Source organism: Pan paniscus, chromosome 14 (assembly GCF_029289425.2).
Source record: "Pan paniscus chromosome 14, NHGRI_mPanPan1-v2.0_pri, whole genome shotgun sequence".
NCBI lineage: Eukaryota > Metazoa > Chordata > Mammalia > Primates > Hominidae > Pan > Pan paniscus.
In genome coordinates this window covers 30,514,013-30,532,889 of record NC_073263.2, presented here as the reverse complement: position 1 = coordinate 30,532,889, position 18,877 = coordinate 30,514,013, and the positions used below count along the sequence as shown (strand labels likewise).

General features: G+C 39.9%; 1 protein-coding gene across 6 annotated transcripts in view; it reads right to left on the bottom strand.

Moving 5' to 3' along the window:
- TEX26 (testis expressed 26) overlaps window positions 1-18,877 on the bottom strand; it is a 50,022-nt gene that overhangs the window by 30,857 nt on the left and 288 nt on the right. For 5 of the 6 annotated variants that reach the window (XM_063595697.1, XM_003826862.5, XM_055096585.2 and 2 more), the window contains exon 2: window positions 12,058-12,142. The exons of the other annotated variant lie outside the window; for it this stretch is intronic. In XM_063595697.1, the coding sequence (XP_063451767.1) occupies window positions 12,058-12,142 (85 nt within the window). The remainder of the gene's footprint in view (window positions 1-12,057; window positions 12,143-18,877) is intronic. 6 annotated transcript variants of the gene reach the window in all.

Sequence of the window (18,877 nt, the reverse complement as noted above, 5' to 3'; positions counted from 1 at the left end):
TTGACTTATTTTTTTAAAAAAGGCTGAATAGATTCAGATTATCTCTGTAAGAAACAAATATCTAGGAAGTTAGAAAAAAACATCCATCCGGATGATCATCCTATTGTCATTCAGATATAAACTGGAGAGTTTCCAAAGGGACGGGACACAGCACAAATAGCTTTTTTTTTTTTTTTTTTTGAGACAGATTCTTGCTCTGTTGCCTAGGCTGGAGTGCAGTGGTACCATCATAGCTCACTGCAGCCTCTAATTGCTGGGCTCAATCTATCCTCCCACCTCAGCCTCCCAAGTAGTTAGGACTTACAGGCATGTACCACCATGCCCAGCTGATTTATTTTTTATTTTTATTTTTTGAGATGAGGTCTCACTATGTTGCCCAGGCTGGTCTTGAACCTCTAGCCTCAAGCGATCCTCCTACCTCAAACTCCCAAGTAGCTGGGACCACAGGCGCATGCTACAGGCTGGGATTACAGCCGTGGACCACCATACTTAGTCACAAAAATCTTTAAAAGAATCAATTTTCAGATCTCAATTTCTCAATATACTCTTTCCTAGAACATATCCACCTGAGAACAAACCTGCAAATGTATGTGGGTTCTTTCTTCCTTTACCCCTTGCCTGATTCTCCCTTCCCCATTTCTCCACAGGCTTTTTCTATGGTGCATTGTCTCGAGGAATAAGCCTCCAACCCTGAGGGGGTCCCCCAGTGAAGGGAAACATGGTCGGAGTGATTTCACAGACACTTCCTTGTAATCCAAGTTCCACTTGGAACCACTTGTCTGGGCTTGTGGTTCTCAATGTCATGTGTATTTCTATAGAGTGAAGGGTTGTGCTGTACCCAGGGTACTAGGTATGTGTGGGGAGGCTCTGAATTTAGGTAAGTCATAGAGCATGGCTGAGAGTAATGTCTGGTTTTCTATCTCCTAACAATTACAAAATGTTCACCTCTTTTTAGGGAGAGGCCTCTGAGAGAAGAGAGGATGTAGAATGCTTAAAGTGACTCCTTTCCTCCCACATTTAAAGATAGGCATTTATCATCTTATCTCTAGGACATACCATTAGCTGGAAAGAAAAGCAGCTCTGAGGTGGTGAAGCAGCACAGATTGGTCATGCTGACTACTTTAAATATAACCAGAATCTTGCCTTTTTTTTTTATTTGACAGAGTCTTACTCTGTCACCCAGGGTGGAGCAACCTCCACTTCCTGGGTTCAAGCAATTCTCCTGTCTCAGCCTCCCGAGTAGCTGGGACAACAGGCACATGCCACCACACTGGTCTAATTTTTGTATTTTTAGTAAAGACAGGGTTTCACCATATTGGTCAGGCTGGTCTTGAACTCCTGACCTCAGGTGACCTACCCGCCTTGGCCTCCCAAAGTGTTGGGATTACAGGCATGAGCCACCATGCCCAGAATCTTTTCCGAGACAGCAAATTTTTAAAGATTCACTGGATAAAACTGAGAAATAGGAATCTTGTATTTTTTTCAGATTTTGTATTAATCATTCAATAAAGTATTTAAATTTTATTCTGAATCCAATCATTTTACAAAATATTTACTCCAATGCAGCCAATTTTCATTTTATTTTATGTTGTAAAATATTTAACAATAAATGAAAGTATAGGCTGACCTGCCAGACCAATATTAATTTTCACTATATGTAACTTTCTTTCACTGAATACTAGTAAATATTTGATTTGATGTCTGATGAAATTAATAAAATTGTTTCTGTTTTTATACGTGATTGGTATTTAATCATTCCCAAAAGGAAAGCAGCAGAATTCTATATATATGAGAATATATTTAGGAAACATTATGCTTTTTATTATACTCTTCACTTCACAAACAACTTATACATTTAGCTACACATTTTATTGCATTATTTTTGGATATAATGCAATAAAATGTGTAGCTAAATGTATAAGTTACTTGGATATAATTAATCATATCAGACCCAAATCTTTTAACACTTCCTTGTCTACTTTTAATAGTCTTCTCTATAATATGCATTCCATAATTTATTTTTCAGTGGTTTTTATAATATTCTCAAAACATATATTAACATTTATTTGGATTGAAAGTATAGCTAGATTTTATTTTGACATGAAATAAACCTGATTTTACTTATTGATTTGAACAACAAGGACTGATTTTACCAACTAGGTAAAGATGGTATAAACCGGATAAGCTAAATGTTCAGCTCCAAGATTTTGATAAAAATATATTCAAAATATGATAAAAGCCTTTTATCAAAAAAGTCTGTATTTTGGCTTAGGATTGACCTGGCAATGTGGGCTCTTTTTTGGTTCCATATGAACTTTAAAGTAGTTTTTTCCAATTCTGTGAAGAAAGTCAAAGCTGGAGGCATCACACTACTTGACTTCAAACTATACTACAAGGCTACAGTAACCAAAACAGCATGGTACTGGTACCAAAACAGAGATATAGACCAATGGAACAGAACAGAGCCGTCAGAAATAATGCCGCATATCTACAGCTATCTGATCTTTGACAAACCTGACAAAAACAAGCAATGGGGAAAGGATTCCCTATTTAATAAATGGTGCTGGGAAAACTGGCTAGCCATATGTAGAAAGCTGAAACTGGATCCCTTCCTTACACCTTATACAAAAATTAATTCAAGATGGATTAAAGACTTACATATTAGACCTAAAACCATAAAAACCCTAGAAGAAAACCTAGGCAATACCATTCAGGACATAGACATGGCCAAGGACTTCATGTCTAAAACACCAAAAGCAGTGGCAACAAAAGCCAAAATTGACAAATGGGATCTAATTAAACTAAAGAGCTTCTGCACAGCAAAAGAAACCACCATCAGAGTGAACAGGCAACCTACAGAATGGGAGAAAATTTTTGCAACCTACTCATCTGACAAAGGGCTAATATCCAGAATCTACAATGAACTCAAACAAATTTACAAGAAAAAAACAAACAACCCCATCAACAAGTGGGCAAAGGATATGAACAGACTCTTCTCAAAAGAAGAGATTTATGTGACCAAAAAACACATGAAAAAATGCTCACCATCACTGGCCATCAGAGAAATGCAAATCAAAACCACAATGAGATACCATCTCACACCAGTTAGAATGGCAATCATTAAAAAGTCAGGAAACAACAGGTGCTGGAGAGGATGTGGACAAATAGGAACAATTTTACACTGTTGGTGGGACTATAAACTAGTTCAACCATTGTGGAAGTTGGTGTGGCGATTCCTCAGGGATCTAGAACTAGAAATACCATTTGATCCAGCCATCCCATTACTAGGTATATACCCAAAGGATTATAAATCATGCTGCTATAAAGACACATGCACACGTATGTTTATTGCAGCACTATTCACAATAGCAAAGACTAGGAACCAACCCAAATGTCCCACAATGATAGACTGGATTAAGAAAATGTGGCACATATACACCATGGAATACTATGCAGCCATAAAAAATGATGAGTTCATGTCATTTGTAGGGACATGGATGAAGCTGGAAACCATCATTCTCAGCAAACTATCACAGGGACAAAAAACCAAACACTGCATGTTCTCACTCGTGGGTGCGAATTGAACAATGAGAACACATGGACACAGGAAGAGGAACATCACACACCAGGGACTGTTGTGGGGTGGGGGGAGAGGGGAGGGATAGCATTACGAGATATACCTAATGCTAAATGACAAGTTAATGGGTGCAGCACACCAACACGGCACATGTATACATATGTAGCAAACCTGCACATTGTGCACATGTACCCTAAAACTTAAAGTATAATAATAAAAAAGTGTGTATTATAGAAATTTATTAAAATTAGTGTTTCGATTTTCCAAATCCTTTTTGAACATAGAAAATTAAACAAGTTGCTTCCAAGTGAAAGAGTAACAGGTGCAATTTAATAGTCATTTGTTAAGACATGCCTTTTCAATATATTCTCAGAAACTGAGACAGGGAATAACTCAATGACTGGAGGACAAATCATCTTATTAATAGCTTTCAATAAAATTTAAGGAGTACCGAACCAAGTTGTCAGCTGATCAGTCATTAAAAATCACATTGTGATTTCTGGGACATAATTCAGAAACAGTTCAGAGTACTGAGTGACACTGCTATACTAAAACTCCTTTCATTTGCACTTACTTATTTCTATATATATATGAACAAAGTTTCTTAACATTAAAATCTATAAATTGAAAAAAGAGAGAAGTAGAAAAAATTGATGCTGAGTGCAGTTTCATTCTGAAAATAACAATGCTCAAAACTAGATATATGAACTAATTGAAAACTAAACAGCCACATTTATCTCATTAAGATGCAGTTGCAAAAAAATTTTCTTTTGTATTTCATAATTATGAACATTTATAATGTATTTATTGCTTTGAGCAATTGTGTACTAAAATAATTGTGATAACTCAGTACTTAGGGCCATATAACATGTTTAAAAATTAATTTCAATTAATATACTAAAATAGTTGCAAAGAAGTATAATAGCATGATCAATAAATTGCTTCCAAACATAAAATATATCACAGCAGGGAAAAAGTCTATGGAGGAAGTGGAGTGGGAATGAGAGTTCAAGAAGAGAAAGAAATGAAATAAATGATCAAAAAGAGCTTATTTGTGTGTTTATTTAAAAGATCATGGCAGGTATTAATTTGCTAAAGCATTCAGAGTATTCATTGGTTTTATTGAAAAGTTTTATTTTAAAATGTCAATATGCAGGATGGGGAGGAAGTTTAATCTTTTGCAGCTATTTAAATTTATGTTGACATTTGACAAAGCCATCATACAAAGACTCTCTATAACCAAGGAACTTATGCAGACTTCACCCCTGAAAGCACCAAGAGCCAAATTAGGCTGTAATAAACTGTAAACATTAAGGTCACATCCTTAAGGGGGAAAAAAGAAATTTTAAAAAATCAAATAAAAAATAAATTCAAGAATAATTAGAATAAATAGTCTACCCTAATGAGAAGGAACCAGAAAAATAATTCTGGCAATATGACAAAACAAGGTTCTATAACATCCCCAAAAGATCACACTAGCTCTCCAGCAATGGATCTAAACTAAAATGAAATCTTTGAAGTATCAGATAAAGAATTCAAAAGGTTGATTATTAAGCTACTCAGAGAGATACTGGAAGAAGGTGAAAACCAACATAAAGAAATTAAGAAACAACTCAGGATATGAATAAAAAATTTTCTAAAGAAATAGATTTTTTAAAAAATCAGAACTTCTAGAAATGAAAGACACATTTAGGGAATGACAAAATGCAGTGGAAAGTTTTAACAGACTAGAACAAGTAGAAGAAGAATTTTAGAGCTAGAAGACAAGGCTTTTGAATTAACCCAGACAAAAATAAAGAAAAAAGAATAAAAAGAAATGAGGAAAGTCTCCAAGAAATATGGGATTATGTAGAATGGAGAAGAGTAAGTAAAAAGTTTGGAAAAATTATTTGAGGGAATAATTGAGGAAAACTTTCCTGAGCTTGCTAGAAATTTAGATATCCAAATACAAGAAGCTCAAAGAACTCCTGGGAGATTCATCACAAAAAGGACTTTACCAACACCTATAGTCATCAGACTGTCTAAAGTCAATGTGAAGGAAATAATTCTGAGACAAGTGAGACAAAAGCATCAGGTAACCTATTAAAAAGCAAAACAAAACAAAAAAACCTATCAGACTAACAGCAGACTTTTCAGCAGAAACCTTACAAACCAGAAGGGATTGGGGTCCTATCTTTAGCTGCCTTAAAGGGAATAACTCTCAACCTAGAATTTTTTATCCAGAAAAACTAAGTTTTATAAACAAAGAAGAAATAAAGTCATTTTCAGACAAACAAATGCTGAGGGAATTTGTCACTACCAGACCAGCCCTACAAGAAATGCTAAAAGGAGTTCTAAGTCCTGAAACAAAAGGTCAATATACGCCAGAATAGAACCTCTTGAAAGGACCTATAAAACAATAACACAATGAAAAAAACAAAGTATCTAGGTAGCAATTAACATGATGATTAGAACAGTACCTCACATCTCACTATGAACATTGAACATAAATGGCCTAAATACTCCACTTAATAGATTGGCAGAATGGATTTTAAAAAATCCACAAACCACAAAATATCTGCTGTCTTCAAGAGACTGATCTAAAACATAAGGATTCATATAAACCCAAGGAAAAAGGGTGGAAAAAGATATTGCATGCAAATGGAAACCTAAAGCGAGCTGGAGTAGGTATTCTTATATCAGATAAAACAGACTTTAAAGCAACAACAGTAAAAAAAAGACAAAGAAAGTCATTATATAATGATAAAAGGATTAATCCAACAAGAAGATATTACAATCCTAAATTTGTATGCATCTAACACTGGAGCTCCCAGATTCATAAAATATTTACTACTAGACCCAAGAAATGAGATAGACAGCAACACAATAATAGTTGGGGACTCCAACACTCCATTGACAGCACTAGACAGATCATTGAGACAGAAAGTCAACAAAGAAAGAATGGACTTAAACTACACTCTAGAACAAATGGACCTAACAAATATTTACAAAAAGTTCTACCCAAGAATTGCAGAATATACATTTTTCTCATCAGCACATGGGACATTCTTCAATATAGACCATACAATAGGCCACAAAACAAGTCTCAATAAATTTTAAACAATAAAAGTCATATCAGGTATCTTCTCAGATCACAGTGGAATGAAACTAAAAATCAACTCCAAAAGGAACTCTCAAAACTATACAAATACATAGAAATTAAACAATCTGCTCCTGCATGATTTTTGGGTTAACAGTGAAATCAAGATGGAAATTAAAAAACCCTTTGAAATAAATGATAATAGTAACACAAGTTATCAAAACTTCTGGGATACAGTAAAAGCAGTGCTAAGAGGAAAGTTTATAGCACTAAATGCCTACAGCAAAAAGTCTGAAAGATCACAAATTGACAACCTAATTTCATACTTCAAGGAACTAGAGAAACAAAAACAAACTAAACCCAAAGCTAGTACAAGAAAAGAAATAAGATCAGAGAAGAAAAAATGAAATTAAACAGCAAAAAAAAAAATCAATGAAACAAAAAGCTTGTTCTCTGAAAAGGTAAAATTGATAGACCATAAACTAGATTAACCAAGAAAAGAAGAGAGAATATTCAAATAAACTCAATTTGAAATGGAACTAGAGACATTTCAACTGACACCACAGAATTATGAAAGATCATTCAAGACAACTATGAGCACCTCAATGCACTCAAACTAGAAAATCCAGAGGAAATGAATAAATTCTTGGAAACACACAAGCCTCCTAGATTAAATCAGGAAGAAATAGAAACCCTGAGCAGACCAATAACACGCAGTAAGATTGAGTCAGTAATAAAAAAAACTGTGGACTTCAAAAAAAGCCAGGGCCAGATGGATTCACAGCTGAATTCTATCAGATGTTCAAAGAAGAATTGGTGCCAATCCTACTGAAACTATTCCAAAAGATTGAGAAAGAGGGAATCCTCTCCGACTCATTTTATGAAGCCAGTATCACTCTGATACCCAAAACCAGGAATACTGGTCTGTAGAAAACTACAGACCAATATCCCTGATGAACATTGATACAAAAATCCTCAACAAAATACTAACTGAATTCAATAGCACATCAAAAATATAATATGCAATAATCAAGTGGGTTTCATCCCAGGGATGCAGGCATGCTTTAACATATGCATGTCAAATATGATATGTCACATAAACGGAATCAAAAAACAAAAATCATATGATCATTTCAATAGATGCAGAAAAAGCATTCAATAAAATCCAGTATCCCATTATGATAAAAACCTTCAACAAACTAGACGTCTAAGGAATATACCTTAAAAAAAATTAGAGCCATCTATGACAAAACCACAGTTTTCATTACACCAAATGGGGAAAAGTTGAAAGCATTTCCTCTGAGGCCTGGAACAAGAAAAGGATGCCCACTTTCACCACTTCTATTCAACATAGTACTGGAAGTCCTAGCCAGAACAATCAAGCAAGAGAAAGAAATAAAGTGTATCCACATTTGAAAAGAGAAAGTCAAAATATTGCTGTTTGCTGATGATATGATCATATACCTAGAGTTTGGATAAATGAATTCTGTAAAGTCTCAAGTTACAAAATCAATGTACACAAATCAGTAGCACTGCTATATACAACAATGACCAAGCTGAGAATCAAATCAATAACTCAATCCATTGTACAACAGCTGCAAAAAATAAAATACCCAGGAATATACTTAACCAAGGAGGAGGTGAAATATCTCTACAAGGAGAGCTACAAAACACTACTGAAAGAAATCATAGGTAACACTAACAAATGGAAACACATCCCATGGGTGTGTTTCATGGATCAGAAGAATCAATATCATGAAAATGACTACACTGCTCAAAGCAATCTACAGAGTCAATGCAATTCTTATCAAAATACCAACATCATTTTTCACAGAATTAGAAAAAACAAGTCTAAAATTCATACGGAACCAAAAGAGAGCCCAAATAGCCAAAACAATCCTAAGTAAAAAGAATAAATCTGAAGGCATCACATTACTAGACTTTAAATTATACTACAAGACTATAGTTACCAAAAGAGCATGGTACTGGTTTAAAAAATAAAGTAGGCACATTGACCAACGGAACAGAATAGAGAACCCAGAAATAAAGCCAAATACTGACAATGAAGTGATCTTTGACAAAGCATACAAAAACATAAATTTGGGAAAGGACACCATATTTAATAAATGGTGCTGGGAAAATTGGCTAGCATCTCTCACCTTATAAAAATCAACTCAAGACAGATAAAAGACTTAAATATAAGACTGGAAACCATAAAAATTCTAGGAGATAACTTAGGAAAAACTCTTCTGGACATTGGCCTAGGCAAATAATTCATGATTAAGACCCCAAAAGCAAATGCAACAAAAATAAATAAATAAATGGGACCTAATTTAACTAAAATGCTTTTATACGCAAAAAGAATAATTAGAATAATCAGACAACCCACAGAATGGGAGAAAAATATTTGCAAACTGTGAAGCTAACAAAGGACTAACATCCCAAATCTACAAGGAACTCAAAGAAATCACCAAGAAAAAAATCCTATCAAAATGTTGATAAATGACATGAACAGCCATGTCTCAAAAGAAGGTATACAAATGGCCAAAAACATATGAAAAACAATGCTCAACATTGCTAATCATCAGGGAAATACAAATGAAAACTGCAATGAGATACCACCCCACTCCTGCAAAAAATATTATTGAATTTAATTATTAAAAAGTCAAAAAACCAATAGATGCTGGCAACGATGTGGTGAAAAGAGAACACTTATACCCTGATGGTGGGAATGTAAATTAGTACAACCTCTATGGAAAACAGTATGAATATTTCTTAAGGAACTAACAGTAGATCTATCGTTTGATCCAGCAATGCCACCACTAGGTATCTACCCAAAGGAAAAGGAGTCATTTTATTAAAAAGACAACTGTACATGTATGTTTACCACAGCACAATTCACAATTTTAAAGATATAAAACCAACCTAAGGGCCCATTGATTAGTGAGTGGTTTAAAAAAAGTGGTATATATATATATACCATGGAATATTACACAGCCATAAGAAAGATGAAATAATGTCTTTTGCAGCAACTTGGATGGAGCTGGAGGCCATTATTCTAAGTGAAGTAACTCAGGAATGGAAAACCAAATACCATACGTTCTCACTGATAAGTGGGAACTAAGCTATGGGTACCCAAAGGCATACAGAATGACATAATGGACTATGGAGACTCAGAAGCAGAGAGGGAGGTGGCAGTGGGTGAGGAATAAGAAATTACATATTGGGTACAATGTACACTACTTTAGTTACGGGTACCCTAAAATCTCAGATCTCACCATTATGCAATACACCCATGTAACCAAAAACCACTTGTACCGCAAAAGCTATTTGAAATAAAAAAGTTAAAATTTTTATACTGAAAACTTTTGTGAGAAGTTTATAAATATATAAATTCAAACATCACTGACCTAGACTCCCTAAGTTATCTATTTGTTTTTGGCTTTCATCCTAAACATTTCTTCTTCAGGCTACTGTTACAGTTATATAGCTGGCACTTTCATTACAGTCAGATGATAAAATTTCCCAGTTACGGACTCACTGGGATAGCTAGTAACTCAGAAATCTGGAATCTTGTAGCCTTGTACTTTTTGGAAATCTATCACATACTATGGTGGGAAAAATGAATGAAAATGACTAACTTCTTTGTGTTAGTCACTGTCCTAGTGCTTTGTGTCCTCAGAACAGCCACTTTAGGCAGGTATCATTGTCCCCATTTCACTAATGACAAAACTGAGCCCCAGATGGCTTGTTACTTGCTCAAGGTAGCAGGGATAATACGGGTAAGAGCAGGGGGCTAAGAATAGAAGCCATTTCTGCCTAACTCCATAGCCATGGTCTTACCAATACTCCACTTTTCAATATCTTGAACTTTTAAGATGAAATTTTTTATTTATTTATTTATTTTTGAGACAGAGTCTCACTGTGTCACACAGGCTGGAGTGCAGTGGTGTGATCTCGGCTCACTGCAACCTCCACCTCCGGAGTTCAAGCAATTGTCGTGCCTCCACCTCCCGAGTAGCTGGGATTACAAGTGCCTGCCACCACACCTGGCTAATTTTTGTATTTTAGGTAGAGACGGGGTTTCACCATGTTGGCCAGGCTTAAGGTGAAAAGATTCTCACTGGACACAATTCACAGAATGAAGATGATAATTGAAGGCTCCCTATGCTGATTTCATACCTACCAGTGACACAGTAAAAGATGATGGGGCAGCCGGGTGCGGTGGCTCACGCCTGTAATCCCAACACTTGGGGAGGGCGAGGCAGGTGGATCACAAGGTCAGGAGATCAAGACCGTCCTGGCTAATACAGTGAAACCCTCTCTCTACTAAAAATACAAAAAATTAGCCAGGTGTGGTGGCGGGCGCCTGTAGTCCCAGCTACTCGGGAGGCTGAGGCAGGAGAATGGCGTGAACCCAAAAGGCAGGGCTTGCAATGAGCCAAGATGGCGCCACTGCACTCCAGCCTGGGTGACAGCGAGACTCCGTCACACACACACACAAAAAGATGATGGAGCTCCCCTAATCCCGCTCTCACGCACCTACTGATGAGCTTAGAAGCTTAGAAAGGCAGCTGATGCCTGTAATCCCAGCACTTTGGGGGGCCGAGGTAGGTGGATCACGAGGTCAGGAGATCGAGACCATACTGGCTAACACGGTGAAACCCCGTCTCTACTAAATACACAAAAAATTAGCCCGGCGTGGTGGCGGGCGCCTGTAGTCCCAGCTACTCGGGAGGCTGAGGCAGGAGAATGGCGTGAACCCAGGGGGCGGAGCTTGCAGTGAGCCGAGATCGTACCACTGCACTCCAGCCTGGGCGACAGAGCGAGACTCTGTCTCAAAAAAAAAAAAAAAAAGGCAGCTGATGTTTAGAAACTCCCACTACCCTCATCTCAGGTTGAATTGGAGGAGAAGCTGAAGCCAATATTGCAGTATCTGGAGGAGTGGAGGTAAGAAGAGGGGGACAGTGGCCTTCTTCCAGCTTCCAAGACTAGTCTGGGTGATGCTATGATAACAAGTATTTATTCATCCATTCATCTATTCACTCAATTGTCATTGCCTGCCTACTCTATATTAGGGAATGGATTCAGGTCACGTGAATGTTTAGGTAGCACAACCTTATTAACCTATATATTGGGTCTGCTGTAAACCACAATACACAGGAACTTTATGAAAAATTGGTAGCCATTTTCTCGGTTTCCCTATAGGAGGTTTGGATACTGTTTGAGGGGAAGGGGTATCACAGATGCTTGGAGCAGAGGTGTGCACACAGTAGCCCGTACCCAAGAGCATTTTTACCAAGCTTCTCTAATTACTGTCTATGTGTTTGGATTCTGAGTCATAAAAGACAAGTCAACAAATTAAAACATGTATATCAATCCAACTCAAATAATGATCTACCGAATTAAGGCAGGCACTGCTCCTGTTTTAGGCGTGAATGCAGTCCTCATAGTGGTAGCATAGGAATCCCAGTTGGGGTCACCTGCTAAAAGTACAATAAAGCAGTTTTAAATATGGCAAACCAGAATATTTTGAAGAAATGTTGTTTTAACAATTAAGATAATTTTGCAAGAGAAAAAGACATTTTGGATGGTTTATCTTTAGAGTCTAAGGAATAAAGGCCAAAATACAGCCTCTAATAGGAATGAGGAAGTTTGACTTATCTGTGTTTCACCCCAAAATAAAAGATAGTTCTACTGTTTCTCCTGAGCATTCATGCATGCTATTTTAAAGAATTAAAGACAGACATAAAAATATAAAGAGGAAAGTAATTCATCTGAAACTCTATCATTTTAAGAGACCTACTATTATGTTTTAGCCACCAACTTTACATGCATCATATTAGATGTACCTATAGACACACGGAATGACTTTACACACACGGGATCATATCACACACATCAAGTTTTATAATGAACACCCCCTTACTTCTTCCTTTCCCTGCCATTGCCACTCTCCTTCCTATCCCTCCTCCCAGGCTGCACATGTTAACAATTTTGCCTGTTTCTTTGCATACATGTGGAGGTAATCACATGCTGATTTATACATAGACATATCGGGTTTCAGTTATCAACATTTTGTTTCACAAAAGTGGGCTCATACGACACAGAGTGTCTTTTTCTTATATCTGTCACTAACAGTGTGTGATAGAAAACTCCTCCAAGTCATCTGGCGTAGTTCTAATTCATGTCTTGTAATGGTTGTGCAAAATTCTGTGGTGTAGATGCCATTTAAAGCTATGAGAGTGGGGAGATCAATGAAGGAGGGAGTAGACTTGGAGCAGAAGTTCCAAGGCTGAGACCTGGAACACTCCAATGTCAAGAATTTGGAGAGAGAACGAGGAGCCAGTGAAGGGGCTGAAAAGAACTGTTAGAGAGGTGATGAAGAAACCAGGAGCCAGTGGCATCCTGAAAGTCAAAAAAAGTGTCCCAGAGAAGGGAGTCAAACACTGCTGATGGTTCCAGGAGGATGCCAGCTGAGAATTTACCACTGGTAGTGCTATTGTTTGAATTTGTCCCCCAAATGTTGTGTATTGGGAACTTAATCCCCAAATGTATATGTTGATAGCATTTGCAGGTGAGGCCTTTGAGAGGTAATTAAGATTAGATGAGGTAATCAGAGAGGGGTCCCCATGATGGGACTGGTGGCTTTATAAAAAGAGGATGAGAGACCTGGGCTAGCACATTCTTGCCCTATCACCATGCAATGCCCTCCATCATGTTACAATGCAGCTAATAGGCCCTCACCCGATGCCAGTGCCATGCTCTTGGACTTTCCATCCTCTAGAACCATCAGCTAAAGTAGTTTTCTTTTCCTTATAAATTACCCAGTATGTAGTATTCTGTTACAGCAACAGAAAATGGACTAAGACAGGTAGATACCAGCAACAACACTGTTTATTTGCCCCAACCTCCCATTGTCAACGAAGTACCACCAAATTTCTCAGGAATATACATTTTAAATTTAAAATTCAGTCATTCTCTCACTCTTCATATCTGGGTGGTTACCTGCTGCTTTATATATGTCATGAGAACCTTGGTTGAACATCTCTACTTTTTGAATACACAGTGTTCTCTAGGATGTATCCCTTCATCCCTAGAATACTGTAGCCACCTCATTGCCTGTATTTGTTCCCCTTCATGTGTCCTATTACAATTGCTATTAAGTATTTTTCTTCAATTTCCCAATATTTTAAAAAGCTATATGCTACTGCTTAGCATAGGGAGCTCTGGCCAAATATTTATGGTTCCTGTTATCTGTGAACCTCTTAATGTTCATCTCCACATCTATCCCAATCAAGTCTTGTTTATAATTTAACAGACTCTCATTTCCAATCAGGATCTGATCATCTGCAACTATTACCTGTGCCCTTAACCCTGGCTGAAGTTCTACCTCCACTTAAGAGCCCCTTAGTCAGATAACTGAAGCCTTAGCCCCTTGTATTCCCCACTCTGTAACTGTGCTTCTATGCACTCGTAGTGTCTGCTCTCTAATTCTGCTCTACAAGAAATGACATCATTCTCCAATACTCCTTCTTTAGTGGGCATCGCTTTACGCTTGAAAGCATTTTATCCCAATAGCAGAATTCAATGTTCTTTGTTAAAAGAATTACAAGTATGAACAAGTAAAAGGGAAGAAATTGTGAGGCATGCCACTCGTAAAAGAAGCCTTCTCTAACCTGATTTGAACTTCGGCATTGGACTTTCGGAACGATCAGGAAGGATATTCTGCACAAAAGCCACACGTGAATTTTCCTTCTTTTTTCTAAGGCAAACAACTCTAACAGTCCAGATCACATTTCTATTAGGCTCAGATATGCCTCAAAAAGCCTGGCAGAACAGCACTCCAGGCAGCACCTCCCAATCAATCATGTGGGCAAGCACGACACGCCCCTCTGTGTTCTCGCCCGTTTAGGGTCCTATCCCTTCTGAAGATAGTTTGGCAGCTGGGGTCACCAATTGCCAGGTGCCTGGATCAGGAGTCTGACGGACAAGAGCAGCATGCCTTACCGTTTCCAGGAACTGAGGCCATGAGAGCCTCCCTCTTCCATTGTTACCTTTGTACAGATCAGGCACTCCCTCCACTCCCTAATCCTAACCTGCTTGGATGCACACTTGATCTTTGGTACATCTTCCTTTAATTTCATGTTAATGATTTCCCTTACTACAACTCTTTTTGTAAGGGCTGTATTTCTATGCTTTTTACCTGCATTGACAAAGCTTCTGAAAGTACAGTATGCCATTGGAATTAATTTTCTTCATTAACAGAAATGTTCATTGAGAAATCTGTAATCACAATATTCTGAAAATCTGTTCCTAGTATGTTCTCTGCATGTCACTACTTTCTTCTCAGTGTCTCAATGTCCTTTTGTGTAACTCATATCCATCTTTCCTGTGATTACGTCTTCCTAATTCTTTCTTCTCTCATTTTCTGTTCCTCCTTCAAACAAGTCCCCAAGCCCTCCCGTGGACCCAGCTCTGTGGAGCACTGGGACACAGAGTCTTGACCTGGCCTTGGAGAACTCATAGGCCAAGAGATGAGCTATGTATCCTATGAGCACAAGTTTAATGTGGTGCTGATGTCCTATGTGTCACAGGGAACATGAAGAGGGTGCAATTCTTTTTGCTTGGATGAGAAGATGTGGCAGCAAGGGCAGGCCCAGGGGTTATCATAGCATAGGTGGCATCTGAGCTGCGATTTAATTTAGTAGATGTTTGAAAGAGAAACACAAGACATGAAGTAAAACAATTTACAGAGGAAGTAGCATGAGGTATGAGAGTCTGAGATGAGACACAACAAATAGCCCCATGTGAATGGAGCAAAGGGAAAGATGGCTAATGACAGGTCAGCAAAGCATCCTAAAGCCTCATTCTGCTAACCTTGACAATCTACTGGATGTGTTCACCATTAGGAAAATATAAAGCTTTAAAAATATTATAAAATAGTAACATGTATATTCTATTATACTTTACAAAATATTTTCACATATATTATTTTATTCCCTCACTTTGTTTTGAGGATTCAAGGTATTGATATATATAAGTTGCTTGTAGTGTGCCACATGGTGACACTACAAAAAAGATATGTCCATGTCCTAATCCCCAAAACCTGTGAATCTTACCTTATTGGGAAAAGGGGTCTTTGCACATGCAATTAAAGATTTCGAGATTAGGAAATCATCCTGGATTATCCTCGTGTACCCTAAATGCAATTACAAGTGTGCTTATAAGACAGAGACAGAGACCTGGAGTAATGAGGCCACAAGCTAGCGTTACAGGATCTCTGGGGTGTTGATTTTTCTGGCTGGAAAACTCTGTGGCTGCAGTGCCTTTGCCAGAGTTTTTGTCCCGCATTGAGGTGAAGAGTGAAGAAGAGTTTTAGTGTTAGAACAGCTCGGAGGAGTGGGTAGCTTCTCTCTGTAGGCAGGTCATCTGGTCAAGTGTTCAGCTGTCAGTAGAGAGGAGACCCTAGGCAGCGTAGCTCCTCTCCATAGGCAAGTCATTCAGAGATCTCTGCAGGTCTCTGAAGCTCTCAGCAGAGAGCGTAGCTCCTGTCTGTCGGCAGTCGAAAGGGTACTCCTTCCTTTCTGCAGCTAGTTGCCCCATCATCTCCAGCTATCAGCAGAGAGCATACTCCTCTACAGCTGGGGGTTCCCTTGTCTCTCCCTGCCCTCTTCATTCTCTGGCTGTCCTCTTCCCTGCTCTGGCTGAACCCAGGGTTTTTATGGACTTCAGAGGGAAGGAAGTGCATGCTGATTGGTCCATGGGTGGCCATGCGCAGGCTGGAGGAGGCAGCATGAGTCTCCACTCAGATTCCTGACTGGCAGCCTGGTCCCCAGACTTCAGGCCCTCCCTGGTCGGAGGGTGGGGCCTTACTGGGGACCCCAGCCCCTTCCACCCAGGACTCTGTCTGCCTCCTGCTGCCATTCACAGCCCTGGGGCTTGGTCCCAACCCCACTCTGAGATCAGAGCCAGTGGAGAGAGGCCAGGCAGTGGGAGCAGATACCCTTTAGCCTGCAGGGATGGGGGTGGGGTATTGCCTGGCAGTGGGACCAGATACCCCTGAGCCTGCAGGGATGGATGGGTGAAGGGTGTCCTTCCTGGGGAGTCCAAGGGTGCAGGCTGCAGAGATGCCCAGGTCCTGTGCCTGGGAGGGCAGCTGCAGCTGCACCAGGGAGCTCCTGCCCCACCAACTTGGAAGAGGCAAAGCTCCCACTTGTCCCTGGCTCCTGCCTGCTTCATGGAGTGAAAGGCCCAGGTCTGCAGCCGTGGGTTCCACAGGGAGGCTCAGAGGCACAGGGAGGCTCAGGCCCACAGCCGCAGTTTGGGTGGCTGTAACCTCGCCCAGGACTGCAGGGCTCCTGCTTGCTCCATAGAGCAGGAGGCCTGGGTCTGCAGCTGCGGTTTGGGCGGCTGTAGCGGCACAGGGAGCTCCCATCCCAACTCAGAAGGGGCAGCTCCCACGGGCTCCATGGAGTGTTGCAGCCCCAGCTGTGCTTCCCTGCTGCAGCCAGCGTGATGGCAGCAGCCACTGCTATCACTAGCAGTGCCGATGGCTACCTGAAGCTGGAAGACGCAAGGACCACTTCTCCCCTAGGGCCTGTAGAGGGAGTGCAGACTTGTCCAGACCTTGATTTCAGGCTCTCGACCTTCAGAGCTGTGAGCAAATACATTTTTGTTGTTTGAATCCACCAGTCTGTGGGAACATATAGCAGCCACAGGAAGCTAATACAACACCTGAGAGCCCCATCTGTTGTAATTATTCAATAACAGTTAGTCATCAGTCACCATCAACCTCATCCTATTTCGGACCAAAGCTGGGCAGTGGGGACACATCAAGCCTACCATTTGGAGGGTGACTCTCCCAGCAGTGGGGGATGAAGTGGCACAGAGTAGCCATTAGAGGCCCAAGCCTGGAGGTAAAGGGGCGAATTCACCCGGGGGAAAAAGAGCTTTGGAGGCAGAATCAAAGAGACCTGGTGATCAAACTGCAGTCTCAAGGAAGCTGCCTTCCCTTCTAAATTGAGCAGCTAGGACCCTCTTAACTGAACTCTCAAAGTCTGGAAGGTTTGAGGAGGACAAGGAGTGTGATTTTGCACATGTCAAGTTGGAGGCCCTGCTGTGACACCCACATGGAACTGTCTGGTAGACAGTTAGATATTCTGGTCTGAAAAAGTAGGAAGAAAGTCCAAGTCAGAGATAAAGGTTAGAGAGTTGTTGGCACCTTTATGCAGCACTTGAAGCCCTGTGCAGGATATGGTCACAAAAAGAAGATAAGCCTAGAAGGATCAATCCTGGGGGACTCCAACAGTTCCCAGACAAGAAGGGGATGAAATGGGGAGACAGTGGGAAAACAGGGTGGTTAGAAAGGGAAGAGAAGCGTCCAAAGGGGTGCTGTCGGGGTGCTAGGAGGGGATCCTCCCTCCTGTCTCTCCTGTTTGCCTTCCCATCATATAGAAACTGAGTGTATTAGATATTTTCTGCACTAATTAAGTATTTTCATTTTCCATTCTTAATTTACAACGGAATGAATTGGAATGAAAATATGCATTTCATTCACTCTTTTGGGAGCACAATTCTAGGGAATTTGTACTTGAACAATCCTTCACTGCTCCATAGCCACTGTGGAATCACAGTTACCCAACTATACAGCAGCAATGGCCAATTATTGCCACAAGAGACTATGATGGAGCTGACTACACGGTAATCATGCCACTAGCGTCACAGCTAGAGTGTTTCTCCCTCCACAGACCCAAAAGGCTGAACTGGTGAACCTGCTGCATCTGTGGGCAGAATTAGGACGAAAAGCACTACCTCTGTGAAAGACAAAATCTCTGTGGAAGAAAAATCAATTCGGGTTAGAGGCGGCAGCTGAAGGCCATGGCTCCCAGCCTGGTGCGACAGCCCAGGGAGGGCGTCTGCCTCTGCAGACACAGCTGGGACTGCATTCAGCAGCCAACCCCTCCCCCACTTTCCTTGCTGTTTCCAAGATCCTATATGGGGATCGGGACTCATGCAGGACCTGTTCTCTTCAGAGCTTCCAGGACTTCTCTTTCTTCTTTGCCTTTGGCCCTGTTTTCCTTGGAAAATCACCAGTTCTTCCTTTTTTCCTGTCCCCTCTTAGCCAGGCACTTCCTCGAGTGTTTAAAAACCCTGCGCGTTTTAGGGAGCGGGGATTTGGCAAAGGTTATGCGAAGGACTGAAAGGGGGCAGCGTCATGA